Source organism: Amblyomma americanum, chromosome 3 (assembly GCF_052857255.1).
Source record: "Amblyomma americanum isolate KBUSLIRL-KWMA chromosome 3, ASM5285725v1, whole genome shotgun sequence".
In the NCBI taxonomy this organism is placed as follows: domain Eukaryota; kingdom Metazoa; phylum Arthropoda; class Arachnida; order Ixodida; family Ixodidae; genus Amblyomma; species Amblyomma americanum.
In genome coordinates, this window is record NC_135499.1 from 8,850,934 (window position 1) to 8,863,280 (window position 12,347).

At 48.2% G+C, this 12,347-nt stretch overlaps 1 protein-coding gene across 10 annotated transcripts in view; it reads right to left on the bottom strand.

Annotated features, from left to right (window-relative positions):
• The window catches only part of LOC144124442 (glycoprotein-N-acetylgalactosamine 3-beta-galactosyltransferase 1-like), a 611,040-nt gene that overhangs the window by 236,025 nt on the left and 362,668 nt on the right, over window positions 1–12,347 (bottom strand). The window contains exon 1 of one of the 10 annotated variants that reach the window (XM_077657089.1): window positions 4,432–4,870. The exons of 8 other annotated variants lie outside the window; for them this stretch is intronic. In XM_077657089.1, coding sequence (XP_077513215.1) covers window positions 4,432–4,742 — 311 coding nt within the window. In that variant the 5' untranslated portion in view covers window positions 4,743–4,870. Of the gene's footprint in view, window positions 1–4,431; window positions 4,871–12,347 lie in introns of those variants that run through there. One more of the 10 variants, XM_077657096.1, reaches the window with a different exon arrangement.

The window sequence follows — 12,347 nt, forward strand, 5'->3', positions numbered from 1 at the left end:
GGCCAAAGTCGTAGCATCGGAAGACGGCGCAGGCTGGAGGCCTAGAGGCGCTGACGATTGCGTGGACGTGGAGGCTGCGTCAGGTGGCAACACAGCGGGCATCCGCGTAGCCGTCGTCGACAACGCAGAATCCATGCAGACGCGTAGCGCGGCCTCGCTCGGCAGCGCCGAGCTAAGCCTAGCTTGCCCCTGAGGGTTCCGGTTGGGTTTTCTCACTTGAGAATGCGCCCGCCGTGCCGGGAATTTCTCCGTAGGGGCGTCGTCAGCATTCGGTCGCACGGAGGGCACTGTCCGACCCACGCCACACACGAGAAGACAGCGAAAAGCGAAAACACAGACCTAGAAGCAGACACGTATCCACCCACTAGGTCTTCGTCTTCTTCTTTCTTCCACGCTATTTAATAATTTTATCAAGAGGGCAGGTAAGGACACCCTCGTCATAACCGGTGATTTCAATGCGCCCCATCAAGCATGGGGATATCACTTTAACAGCCCGAAAGGTAGGAGGATCCTTGAGATCGCTAACAGAGAAGGGCTCACAATCTTAATGGACCCCTGCAACCCACCAGAGCGGGTAATAGCGTCAGCAGGGACACCTGTCCAGATCTCACGCTTATGAAAAACTGCCTGCAGGCCACCTGGTCTAACACTGGCGAGTCCCTGGGCAGTGATCACTTCATCGTATCCTGCACTGTTCAGGGAGTTAAAAGTCGGAAAACATTTGGCAAGGCTAAGATTGTGAACTGGGACAAGCGGAGAGGGGAAATCGCACGTCTCCCGGACGGATATCACAGATATTGAGGCATGGACAGCGCTGCAGATGAAAACCGTCGCCAGGCACTCTACGACAACGAACACCACGGAGGAAACTCCGGCTGTTGACCCGCACCTGTTACATCTGTGGGAAGCCAGGAGATCTCTCACAAGGAGGTGGAAAAGGCAAAAGTTAAATCGCAAGCTGAAGACCAGGATTGCAGAACTCACCAAAGAAGCGGATGACTACGCACATAACCTCGCTAACCAAAACTGGCTCAAGCTGTGTGATGAGCTCAACGGTAGAATGGGCACGGTTAAAGCATGGGGACTCCTCAGATCACTTATCGAGCCGAACTCAAACCGGAAAGAGGAAACAGACACGCTCTGTAACGCCTTGCAAAGCTATGAAGGGGACAACGAAGCCCTCATTGCAGAACTTGCACGGAAATTCCTCGATCTGGATCCTCGTACCCTCTCCCTGCGTACACCGGTGCACCCAATGAAGAGATGGACCAAGACGTAACGGTTGAGGAACTGAGGGCGGAGCTTGACGTCATGCGTAAGAACACCGCTCCTGGACCGAACCAGATAAACACCAAGATGCTCTTTAATATGGATGACATCTCCTTAAGAAAATTAGTGAAATACTTCAACACGCAGTGCTGGAACAAGGGCCAGATCCCCGACTCCTGGAAATTAGCTTTAGTGCGATTTATTCGCAAGCCCAAAAAGCCATGCGATATTGATCATTTACGACCGATCTCCCTGACGTCGTGTCTAGGTAAACTGTTCGAGAGGATCGTGAACGCCCGACTGAAACAACTCCAGAGGAAGACTGATATCCTCCCTGACACGCTGTACGGGTTTAAAGAAAAGCTGTCTACACAGGAAATTCTCCTCCGTATCAGAGAGGATATTCTGGACAACCCCGGCAGATGTCAGGTCAAGGCCATCCTTGCGCTCGATTTAAAAGGGGCATTTGACAATGTCAACCACCAGGGAATACTGGATGAGCTTAACAGCATCAACTGTGGTTTGACATGGTTTACGCAAAAAGCTACAGGCGCTAAAAGATGAAGACAAGCACACTCAAGATAGGACAGGCGCCAACAGGCGCCAGGACAGGCGTACGCTTTTTGCGTAAACCATGTCAAGCTACAACCAACTAGCTCAAATGAAAGTCTTGCTCAACTGTGGTGACAGCACATATAATTACATGAGCAACTTTCTCTCCAATAGAAAAGCGTCAATAAGTATTGGTGATCGGACCTCCTCTCCGTTCAGTCTAGGTTCTAAGGGCACCCCGCAGGGAGCGGTCTTGTCTCCGCTTCTCTTCAACCTGGCCATGCGTGGGCTACCAGAGAAGCTAGACCGCATCAAAGGCATTGAGCACGCTATATACGCCGACGACATTACAATCTGGTGTTGCAGCGGTAATGAAGGGGAAATTCAAAACCGGCTTCAGGAAGCAGCGAATGTCGTGTGCCAGCATGCGGCGAGGCATGGGTTAACGTGCTCTCCGAGAAATCAGTTACTCCTGATCGACCGTGGCAAGAAGCAGAACACGGGCCTTTTGCCGTCCACTCCCTCTGTCGCGATTACGGTCCACGGTATGAGCATTCCGATCAAGAAAGAGATCAAGATCCTGGGAGCCATCATGCCCAGCGGCAACACTAACACTACTACAATCACACAGCTCCAAGCCTATTCCGAACAAGTCTAGAATGCTACGCCGGGTAATCAAGAAAAGAAATGGGCTAAGAGATAAGGAGGCCCTAAGATTAGTTCAGGCTTTCATTCTCTCTAAACTAACATACGCCACCCCGTACTTACGGCTTAGCAAAAAGGAGAAAGACCAACTAGATGTTATTATTCGAAAGGCAGTTAAGACGGCGCTGGGAATCCCTTTATGCACATCCACTAAGCGCTTATTAGAGCGGGGGATCCATAACACCATCGACGAACTAATAGAGGCCCACCGTGTAAATCAAACTGCCAGGCTCTCAACATCTAAGCCTGGCAGGAAAATATTACAGAAGCAGAGAATCAGCCCACCCCGGGAAGTCGCTGACAAGATCGACATGCCCATGCAGATGAGATCACACATCACGACTCATCCCATACCAAAACGCATGGATGAGGAATACAACAAAGGACGGAGACTAGCCAGAGCTGGACACCTCTCTAAGCGCTGGGATGAAAACAAGGACACGATCTACGTCGATGCGGCTGGACCCGTTAACAGAGTGGCGGCAATTGACGCAGTTTCACCCCGGGGCGATATCTATGCAAGCAGCCTTATCCAAGCGGTGGATACCACATCGGCTGAAGAAGCAGCTATCGCACTAGCGATATCAAAGAACAGCGAGGCAACGGTTAAGTCCGACTCACAAGCAGCGGTACGCAATTACCTCAGAGGCCGCGTTGGCGCTCCGTGTTGGAAAATTTTGGAAAGGTCTAATCCTTCCAAGATCCAGATCTTCTGGACGCCAGGGCACCTCTCAACAACGGGCAATGAGGCGGCCAACACAGCTGCTCGAGCTCTCCTCCTCCGAGCATCTGGCACGCAGCCTCTCTCTGACACAGTTGACAACCCCTCACTCTTACTAAGCTACGCAGAAATTACGGAGTGCTATAAGATCACAAGAAGGAAATATCCTCTTCCTCACAAAACCCTAAGTACATATGAAGACCACATAATCAGGCGACTACAAACTAATACTCTGCCCAATCCTTACCTAATGAGTAAATGGTACCCAGACACCTACGATTCGTCCTGCCTCTTCTGTGGAGCAGTTGGCACACTCTTTCAAACGGTTTGGGAATGTCAAGAAAACGCAGACTTGGACAGCAATCCCGATCCGACTTATGAGCGCTCGGAGACAACCCTTCATAGCCGCAGCCCCCTCGACCAGAAATCGCTGGTTGAGAGGGGCCGGATTGTGATGGCGACCAATGGGTTCTCGTACTGAACCCACCCATTGCAAGGAAAGGAACCAGCGAAAATAGACGCAAGACAAGAACAAAGGAGGCACACACCACAACGCTGGTGTGTGCACACACCACAACGCCAGCGTTGTGGTGTGTGCCTCCTTTGTTCTTGTCTTGCGTCTATTTTCGCTGGTTCCTTTTCTATGCAATATGAACCAACTAGCCCAGCAGTTTGCACTCCTGAACCCACCCAGTTTTTATGCTCTGAATAAATGTTTTTCCTCCTCCTTTTGGTTCCTGGCAAATTGGTTTTTTAGGAAAGAAAAGGGCGAAGTAATTGTCTCGCATATCTCGGTGGGAGCCACCACCGCGCCGTAAGGAAGGGACAAAGGAGGGACTGAGAGAAGAAAGGAAGAAAGAGGTGCCGTATTGGAGGTCTCCGGCATAATTTCGACCACCTGGGGATCTTCAACGCTCATGAGATCGCACATCACACGGGCGCCTTTGTTTCGCCTCCATCGAAACGCGGGGTTCGAACCCGGGAACTCCAGCTCAGTAGCAGAGGGCCAGGCACTGAGCTATCGCGGCGGGTCGTGTCCGCATGCCTGCGTCTAAACGCCGGGACCGGGGTTTCATCCCGCGTCTTCGGGCTGAGCTGCCTTAAGCACGACGTAAGCCTATTTGAGGACGTGGCCCCGCAAGCGCAAGGCGAGTTCAGAGGCAGGAGAAGCCAGGGTTACTTACGTCCGACGACAGCATGCTGTGCTGCGGCCTATGCCGCTACTAAAGCCCCAGCTGTGGGCTGACCGACGGCAGCTGCTTTGAGGTCGGCGACGACAAAGGTCGCCGGACTGCCGTTGTTCGTTGCAAATGTCGACACTTCTGGCGTCACAAACGACGAACGGTCGTGTTTTTTGCTCTCTTCGTCGAAAGGAAAGCGCGCAAAGAAAAGCATAGACGAAAGTGCGGCCGTACGCACCGTTCTCGAGGCGGGCGCACAGAGGAGCAGAAAAGGTCAACAACGTGGAATGTTGGGCCAGCTGGTACTGATTCATCGTGAAACCGTGCGCACAAAAGGATAGAAGAGGAGCGCACTAGCAAATGGCGCCAAATGGGAAAAAGACGCGCGCCTCCTTTATGCATGTGTCAGCCACCAAGACTATACACGACGAGGCTCCATTCTCGAGATAATGAAAAATAATAAGAAGAGCAGCGAAGGGGTTCTTTGTCCAACAGCAAAACCGATGCGTGAGACAATGCCCGTCGCGATTCTGTTGGAGGCCTCCCCGTAGACTTTTTTCTTCCCGCGGCCGATGATTCACTCAAGTCCGACCCACATCCTCCCTCGACGTCCTTGCATTGTGCAACAGAACCTTAGAGTAAATCTTGGTCCTGGCGCCCATTTACGCTCCTCCCCGTCTGGCTGACAGAAACGGCCGCACCCATGGTTGGATGGATGGATAAGGCTGAACCCTCTAAATCGGGCGGTGGTTCAAGCCACCTAGCCATGAATTGTGAAATTTTACAAGGGGAATCCTGTAGCGACACCTCCCGCACACTGAACCGACTTGTTCTGGTGGTTAATCTCACAGGAAGATTTTTTCAAGCGCGCTGGATCACCATTCCAGCCCTCGATCCTCTGTGAACGTGAGGCGAAGCCCTTTTCGGAGGGTGTTTGGTGCTCTTTCCGCTCTTCGGGTTCTTCTTGCGGTACATCTTCAGCAGCGACTCTGGTGTTCTGCCCACTCTTCGGGTTGTCCTTGCGGTACATCTTTAGCAGCGACTCTGGTGCTCTGCCCACTCTTCGGGTTATTCTTGCGGTAGATCTTCAGCAGCGATCTGGTGTTCTGCCCACCCTTCGGGTTGTCCTTGCGGTACATCTTCAGCAGCGACTCTGGTGCTCTGCCCACTCTTCGGGTCCTTCTTGCGGTACATCTTCAGCAGCGGCTCTGGTGCTCAGCCCACTCTTCGGGTTCTTCTTGTGGTACATCTTCAGCAGCGACTCTGGTGTTCTGCCCACTCTTCGGGTTCTTCTAGCGGTACATCTTCAGCAGCGACTCCGGTGCTCTGCCCACTCTTCGGGTTCTTCTTGCGGTACATCTTCAGCAGCGGCTCTGCTGGTCTGCCCACTCTTCGGGTTCTTCTTGCGGTACATCTTCAGCAGCGACTCTGGTGCTCTGCCCACTCTTCGGGTTCTTGCGGTACATCCTCAGCAGCGGCTCTGGTGGTCTGCCCACTCTTCGGGTTCTTCTTGCGGTACATCTTCAGCAGCGACTCTGGTGCTCTGCCCACTCTTCGGGTTCTTCTTGCGGTACATCTTCAGCAGCGACTCTGGTGTTCTGCCCACTCTTCGGGTTCTTCTTGCGGTACATCTTCAGCAGCGACTCTGGTGCTCTGCCCACTCTTCGGGTTCTTGCGGTACATCTCCAGCAGCGGCTCTGGTGGTCTGCCCACTCTTCGGGTTGTCCTTGCGGTACATCTTCAGCAGCGACTCTGGTGCTCTGCCCACTCTTCGGGTCCTTCTCGCGGTACATCTTCAGCAGCGGCTCTGGTGCTCTGCCCACTCTTCGGGTTCTTCTTGCGGTACATCTTCAGCAGCGACTCTGGTGCTCTGCCCACTCTTCGGGTTCTTCTTGCGGTACATCTTCAGCAGCGACTCTGGTGCTCTGCCCACTCTTCGGGTTCTTCTTGCGGTACATCTTCAGCAGCGACTCTGGTGCTCTGCCCACTCTTCGGGTTCTTCTTGCGGTACATCTTCAGCAGCGACTCTGGTGTTCTGCCCACTCTTCGGGTTCTTCTAGCGGTACATCTTCAGCAGCGACTCCGGTGCTCTGCCCACTCTTCGGGTTCTTCTTGCGGTACATCTTCAGCAGCGGCTCTGCTGGTCTGCCCACTCTTCGGGTTCTTCTTGCGGTACATCTTCAGCAGCGACTGTGGTGCTCTGCCCACTCTTCGGGTTCTTCTTGCGGTACATCTTCGGTGGTCTGCCCACTCTTCGGGTTCTTCTTGCGGTACATCTTCAGCAGCGACTCTGGTGCTCTGCCCACTCTTCGGGTTCTTCTTGCGGTACATCTTCAGCAGCGACTCTGGTGTTCTGCCCACTCTTCGGGTTCTTCTTGCGGTACATCTTCAGCAGCGACTCTGGTGCTCTGCCCACTCTTTGGGTTCTTCTTGCGGTACATCTTCAGCAGCGGCTCTGGTGGTCTGCCCACTCTTCGGGTTCTTCTTGCGGTACATCTTCAGCAGCGACTCTGGTGCTCTGCCCACTCTTCGGGTTCTTCTTGCGGTACATCTTCAGCAGCGGCTCTGGTGGTCTGCCCACTCTTCGGGTTCTTCTTGCGGTACATCTTCAGCAGCGACTCTGATGCTCTGCTCACTCTTCGGGTTCTTCTTGCGGTACATCCTCAGCAGCGGCTCTGGTGCTCTGCCCACTCTTCGGGTTCTTCTTGCGGCACATCTTCAGCAGCGACTCGGATGCGGCAGTGATGAGGTTAACTGAGAAACCTCCAATCTACCAACTTGTAGGGAAAACATTCTTGGACAAAGCTATCTTGAAAAGCAACATCAAACAGGGTATCGAACCGGAACCGAATCTGAACCCGAAACCGGAACAAAGCCCGGATGTTTGTCCGGAACCGAACCGAACCCATATTTTACCGGCATCTTGAAACTGAACCTGAACTGGAAAGATACCCTCCCTGGAGGGCTTTCCGGGTATTTGAATAAATAAAATAAATAAATTCAAAAGAAACCATTCTTAGCAGACACGGAACTCGGTTCAGCCCCCCCCCCCCTTTTTAACACGGAATACTTTTTTTTCAGACAAAACGAGATGTGCTGTTACGTAGAGAGAGAAAGGAATTTTAATGAGAGGAAAGGATGAGACGTAGATTCAGCCACCTAAAGCTGTCTGCGCTAGGCCGGGAGCGACAACAAAACTGTGGTCTAGTAAAGTGACCTAACTGGCAGTTCTCTTATGTGCTTTCGGCAAGAGCATTTTACCCCAGATTGATGCGTAATTTTATGTTTATTAAATCAACATGTTTGCAGATAGTTTCAAATTGTTAGCATTGCTCTAAACTCATGTACCACAAATATGTCAAAGATATAGACTGTTCCACCGCTAAACGCGCACTGTAAAATGCGTCTCGGTTAAACCGCTCGCTTATTCGCGCTAGAATTTGACGCAGAGGTAACATACGACAGTCTTAATTTCACAATAATAAGTTTGGATGATATACTTTTCTGATTTGACCCGCATTAATACAAATCCGAGTCGTCTGCAGCATTGGCTGCCCCGTAAAACAAGCAGCTTTGGCATAGAGCGCATTTAGCGTTGCAACAGTGCGTAGGTGCAACGACCCAACCATGTAGTCCGACATTCACTTTTGGAGGCCCTCGTTCTCTCATACAGCGGGCTACAAAATATGACCCGCATGATGGCTCAGTGACTGAAGCGCTCGGCTGCTGATCAGGAGGTCGCGGGTTCGACCCCTCCCCGTTTCTATTGAGGCGAAATCCAAAAACGCGCGTGTACTCTGCGAGGTCAGCGCACACTGAAGAACCCGAGCTGGCCTATGTTAATCTGGAGACCGTTCCTCATAACCTCCCTGTCTCTTCGACACGTTGAACCCATGACAATGTTGCTATTATTACAAAATAAGCGCAGCATAAATTGCTGCAGTTTCTTTTTTCTGTGTTACCATGCAGGCCTGAGTGATCACAGCATAGTTTTGGACGACGTATTGTGCATCACACGTGTAGTGAAAAAGCCTGAAAGGAAAGTGTACGTTTATAACAAGGGCGATTATGGTGCGATGAGTTTTGGCACTTGATTCGTATTTTACAACATTCGACACTTTGGCTGAGGAAGTCAAAGCTAGTCAATTATAGTACGAACTCAAGATAAAGCAGCCGCTGCGGTGGCAGAGTGGTTACGGCGCACGGCTTCTGGCCCAAAAGACGCGGGCTCGATCCCGGCCGCGGAGGTCGAATTTCGATGGAGGCGAAATTCTAGAGGCCCATGTACTGTGCGATGTCAGTGCACGTTAAAGAACCACAGGTGGTCGAAATTTCAGGAGCCCTTCACTACGGCGTCTCTCATAGCCCGAGTCGCTTTGGGACGTTAAACCCCCATAAACCAAACCATAAACCATTAAGATAAAGCTGCTGCAACGGCGTGATGTTTTCGTGCCGTCCCACGTATTATCGTAAAAACGCATGCGCGATAAGCCGTAATTCACTGCGGAGATACGGTCCCTGGTCCACCAGCAATGTCGCCTGTACAGAAAGATAACAGCTAACAATTCACCAACACACTGCACTCGACTGAATATTTTCATTCCTTCATTCATTTTTATTCGACATCTTTACAGAGGTCTGGAGCACAGACAAAAAGCTGACGAAGACAGCTTCACAGGGTCTGTGCCCCTTAACAATTCATGTTCGTACAGACATGTATAAATGATAGTTGGCAACGTCAGTTGAAAATTTATAATTCAGAACATAAAGAGTCACGACTGAAAACTAAATGAACAAGTCTGTTATTAATATCTGTGCACCAACAATTCACAATATACTAGTAAAACATTCTGGGTAATGATACAAGGTAGATACAAGGATAATGGCTGAGTAAAACAAAGGACGACAGCAAGGAAGCACAGGTGGATACAGGATAACAAAGCCAACAGTAGAACATTAGAAAAAACAGTAGAAAGTGTCACGTTAATGAAAGTTGTAAAAACTGTAGGTAAAGACGTAGTCTTTCTTTTACGTTTTCTTTTAGCTTACAGATTTTTTCATAGATTACGAATATTTATTAGGGACGGCGTAATGACTGAGTGCCGTAGTTGGTGCGCACTGATCGAATGTGCCATATTTCATGGTGACGTGTTCCATAAACATTATCATTTCTCATCAGGTTCGATAATGTTGCAATGATATTGTTTCCTTGGTTTCTTGTTTTAAAGTATCGCTTTAGTACTGTGTCCTTATACAGAAAACGGACTGGACGGATTTTCAGATCATAAAAGAGGGGTTCTGTATGAGCGTCATATGAGGAGCCGGAAATGATGCGCACTGCCTTTTTCTCAGTAGCAACAGCTTGTTCATGTTACAAGCAGTGGTAGTCCCCCAAATCAGATGACAATAGCTAATGTGCGAAAGAATGAGTGAGTTATAAATAACTATTTTTATTCTGGTCGGTAAAAACGAACGTAATTTGGTTATTACTACAACTACATTGGCAATTTTGTTAGCCACCATGTCGACATGTGAATTCTAAGACAAATGTTCCTCGAATATGACCCCAAGACTTTTGTAGGAATGGACGATGTCAATAACTGATGTTCCGATCATTAGATTGTCAGTAACGGACACGTCCTGATCTTTTGCCCTGAAGAGAATGGCTTTAGTTTTAGTAGTGTTGATTGTTAATGAGTTTACAGAGCTCCATTTGTACAATTTTGACACTGTAAGGTTTGTCCGGTCGAATAAGCCCACCGGTGTAGGTGAAGTAAAAAATATGGTAGTATCATCGGCGTAAATAACAAATGTAGCTGAATCATCAATATATGTTATATCATTAATATAAATATTAAACAGCAATGGGCCGAGGATACTCCCTTGAGGCACCCCGCTGTTAATTTGCCTAGTTTCAGATATGTGAGAATTAATGTGCACTCTCTGTTGGCGATACTGCAGATAAGTTTTCACTAAACTTAGGAATACCCCTCGAAATCCGTAGATTGCAAGTTTCTCTAGTAATGTAGTATGATTTATGCGGTCGAAGGCCATCGAAAAATAAATAAATACGCCTAGAGTTAGTAATTTGCTTTCTATTGCATACAAAATGAGTTCTTTTTGCGTTAGAAGTGCTCATTCAGTTGAAAGTCCCTCTCTAAATACGAACTGAGATTTAGCTAGTATGTTAAGCTTTTCACAAAATTCAGTCGTCCTGTTGTTAATTAACTTTTCTAATCCCTTTGAAAAAACTGGAATAGAAATCGGTCTGTAATTGGTATGTTTATCGCCGCCTTTGAAAAGAACACTCACTTTTGCTGTCTGCATAACTTTAGGAAATATGCCATGTGCAAAGGAGAGGTTAAACACATGCTCAAGGATGGGACCAATAATGTCTATGACGTGTTTTACGGGGCGCATCTGTAAGTCATCCGAGTCGTATGATTTGCTGTTGTTGAAGGTGAGAAACGTGTCGAAAATTTCTTCAGAGTTAATTGGTTTTAAAACTGCGCTGTCACGGGAGGAATACTAAATGTTTTTTAAGCTCCGTGAATTATGGGAATCCGTCACCAGGGTGGCGAAGAATTGGTTGAATGCGTTAACCAGTGATGATCCTGATTTTGGAGTCCCATTTAACGCCAAGCCTTCTAGGTTCTTTGAATTTCGGCCGTCGCGACCAAGAACCATATTAAGTCTTCGCCAAGCAACGTCACTACGTTTCATAACTTCAATGTTAAAAAGACTGTGAAGATAATTTCTTTTGCTTTGTCTTAAAAAGTTTGTCGCTTTGTTGAAACAAGATATTAAACTTCAGGTCAACCTGGCCAAAAAGCAATACTTTGATAATCTCAGTCATAAACTTCTATTATATTTGAAAGAATATTGGAAATGCGTTCGTCGTAATGGTGAGGAAAATAGCTCTAATGCAGCACTAAATAATACTGCCGAGATAGTGCACGAAGGCCATGAAAAAGCAGAACTATTTAGCAACTAGCTTTTCTGCATACTCACTTCACCCCATTCTTGTTGTTTTGATATCCCTCAGGCGAAATTGATGCTATGTCTGCAGACACATTTTCAGTGTCAGGTGTCAGAAATTGATAAGCAACGTTGATATATCTAAAGCCCGTGGAATAGGTTACATTTCTGCAGCAATAATTAAGAACTGTTCAGGCACTCTGGCAGCGTATTATTCACGGCTATTTCAAAAATCTCTGAATGAGACATCGCTTCAGAAGGATTGGAAGTTAGCACGTGTAGTGCCCATGCGCAAAAATGCTCCAATAAGTTCTGTTGCTAACCATAGACCTGTTTCACTGACCAGCATTACATGTAAAGTTATGGAGGACGTTCATTATAGTTGCATAATGACACATTTAAAGAAACATAGCCTACTTAATCCCTGTCCGCACGGTTTCCATAGCGGCTTTTCTTGCGTAACCCAGCTGGTTGAGTTCGATCATGATATAGCCTTGGCAATTGAGAAACAACTCATAACTGATTGTACATTTCTGGATTTTAACAAGGAATTCGGTACAGTTCCGCACGCTCTTCTTGTTTCAGAACTGTGCAGCTATAACCTGGACGAAATGGTTTGAAATAGATAGGCGAATACTTGCTACTGCGAAGGCAATGCGTAGTTGTGAATCGCGTTTCTTCTAGGTACGTCTCAGTAACTTCTGACGAACCGCAAGGTTGTTTTAGGTCCACTTTTGTTTTCATTACATATTAATGTTACAACGTCTGGCATATGTTCATCATTTTGCTTGTTTGCTGATGACTGTCTTTTGTATGAGTTATAAGAAATATCAATGACGTTGATGCAATACAGAGTGACTTGGACAATATAGCAGCATGATGTACGAAGTGGAAAATGTCCCTTAATACAAAAAAGTACCTACATGTCCGGTTTACTACAA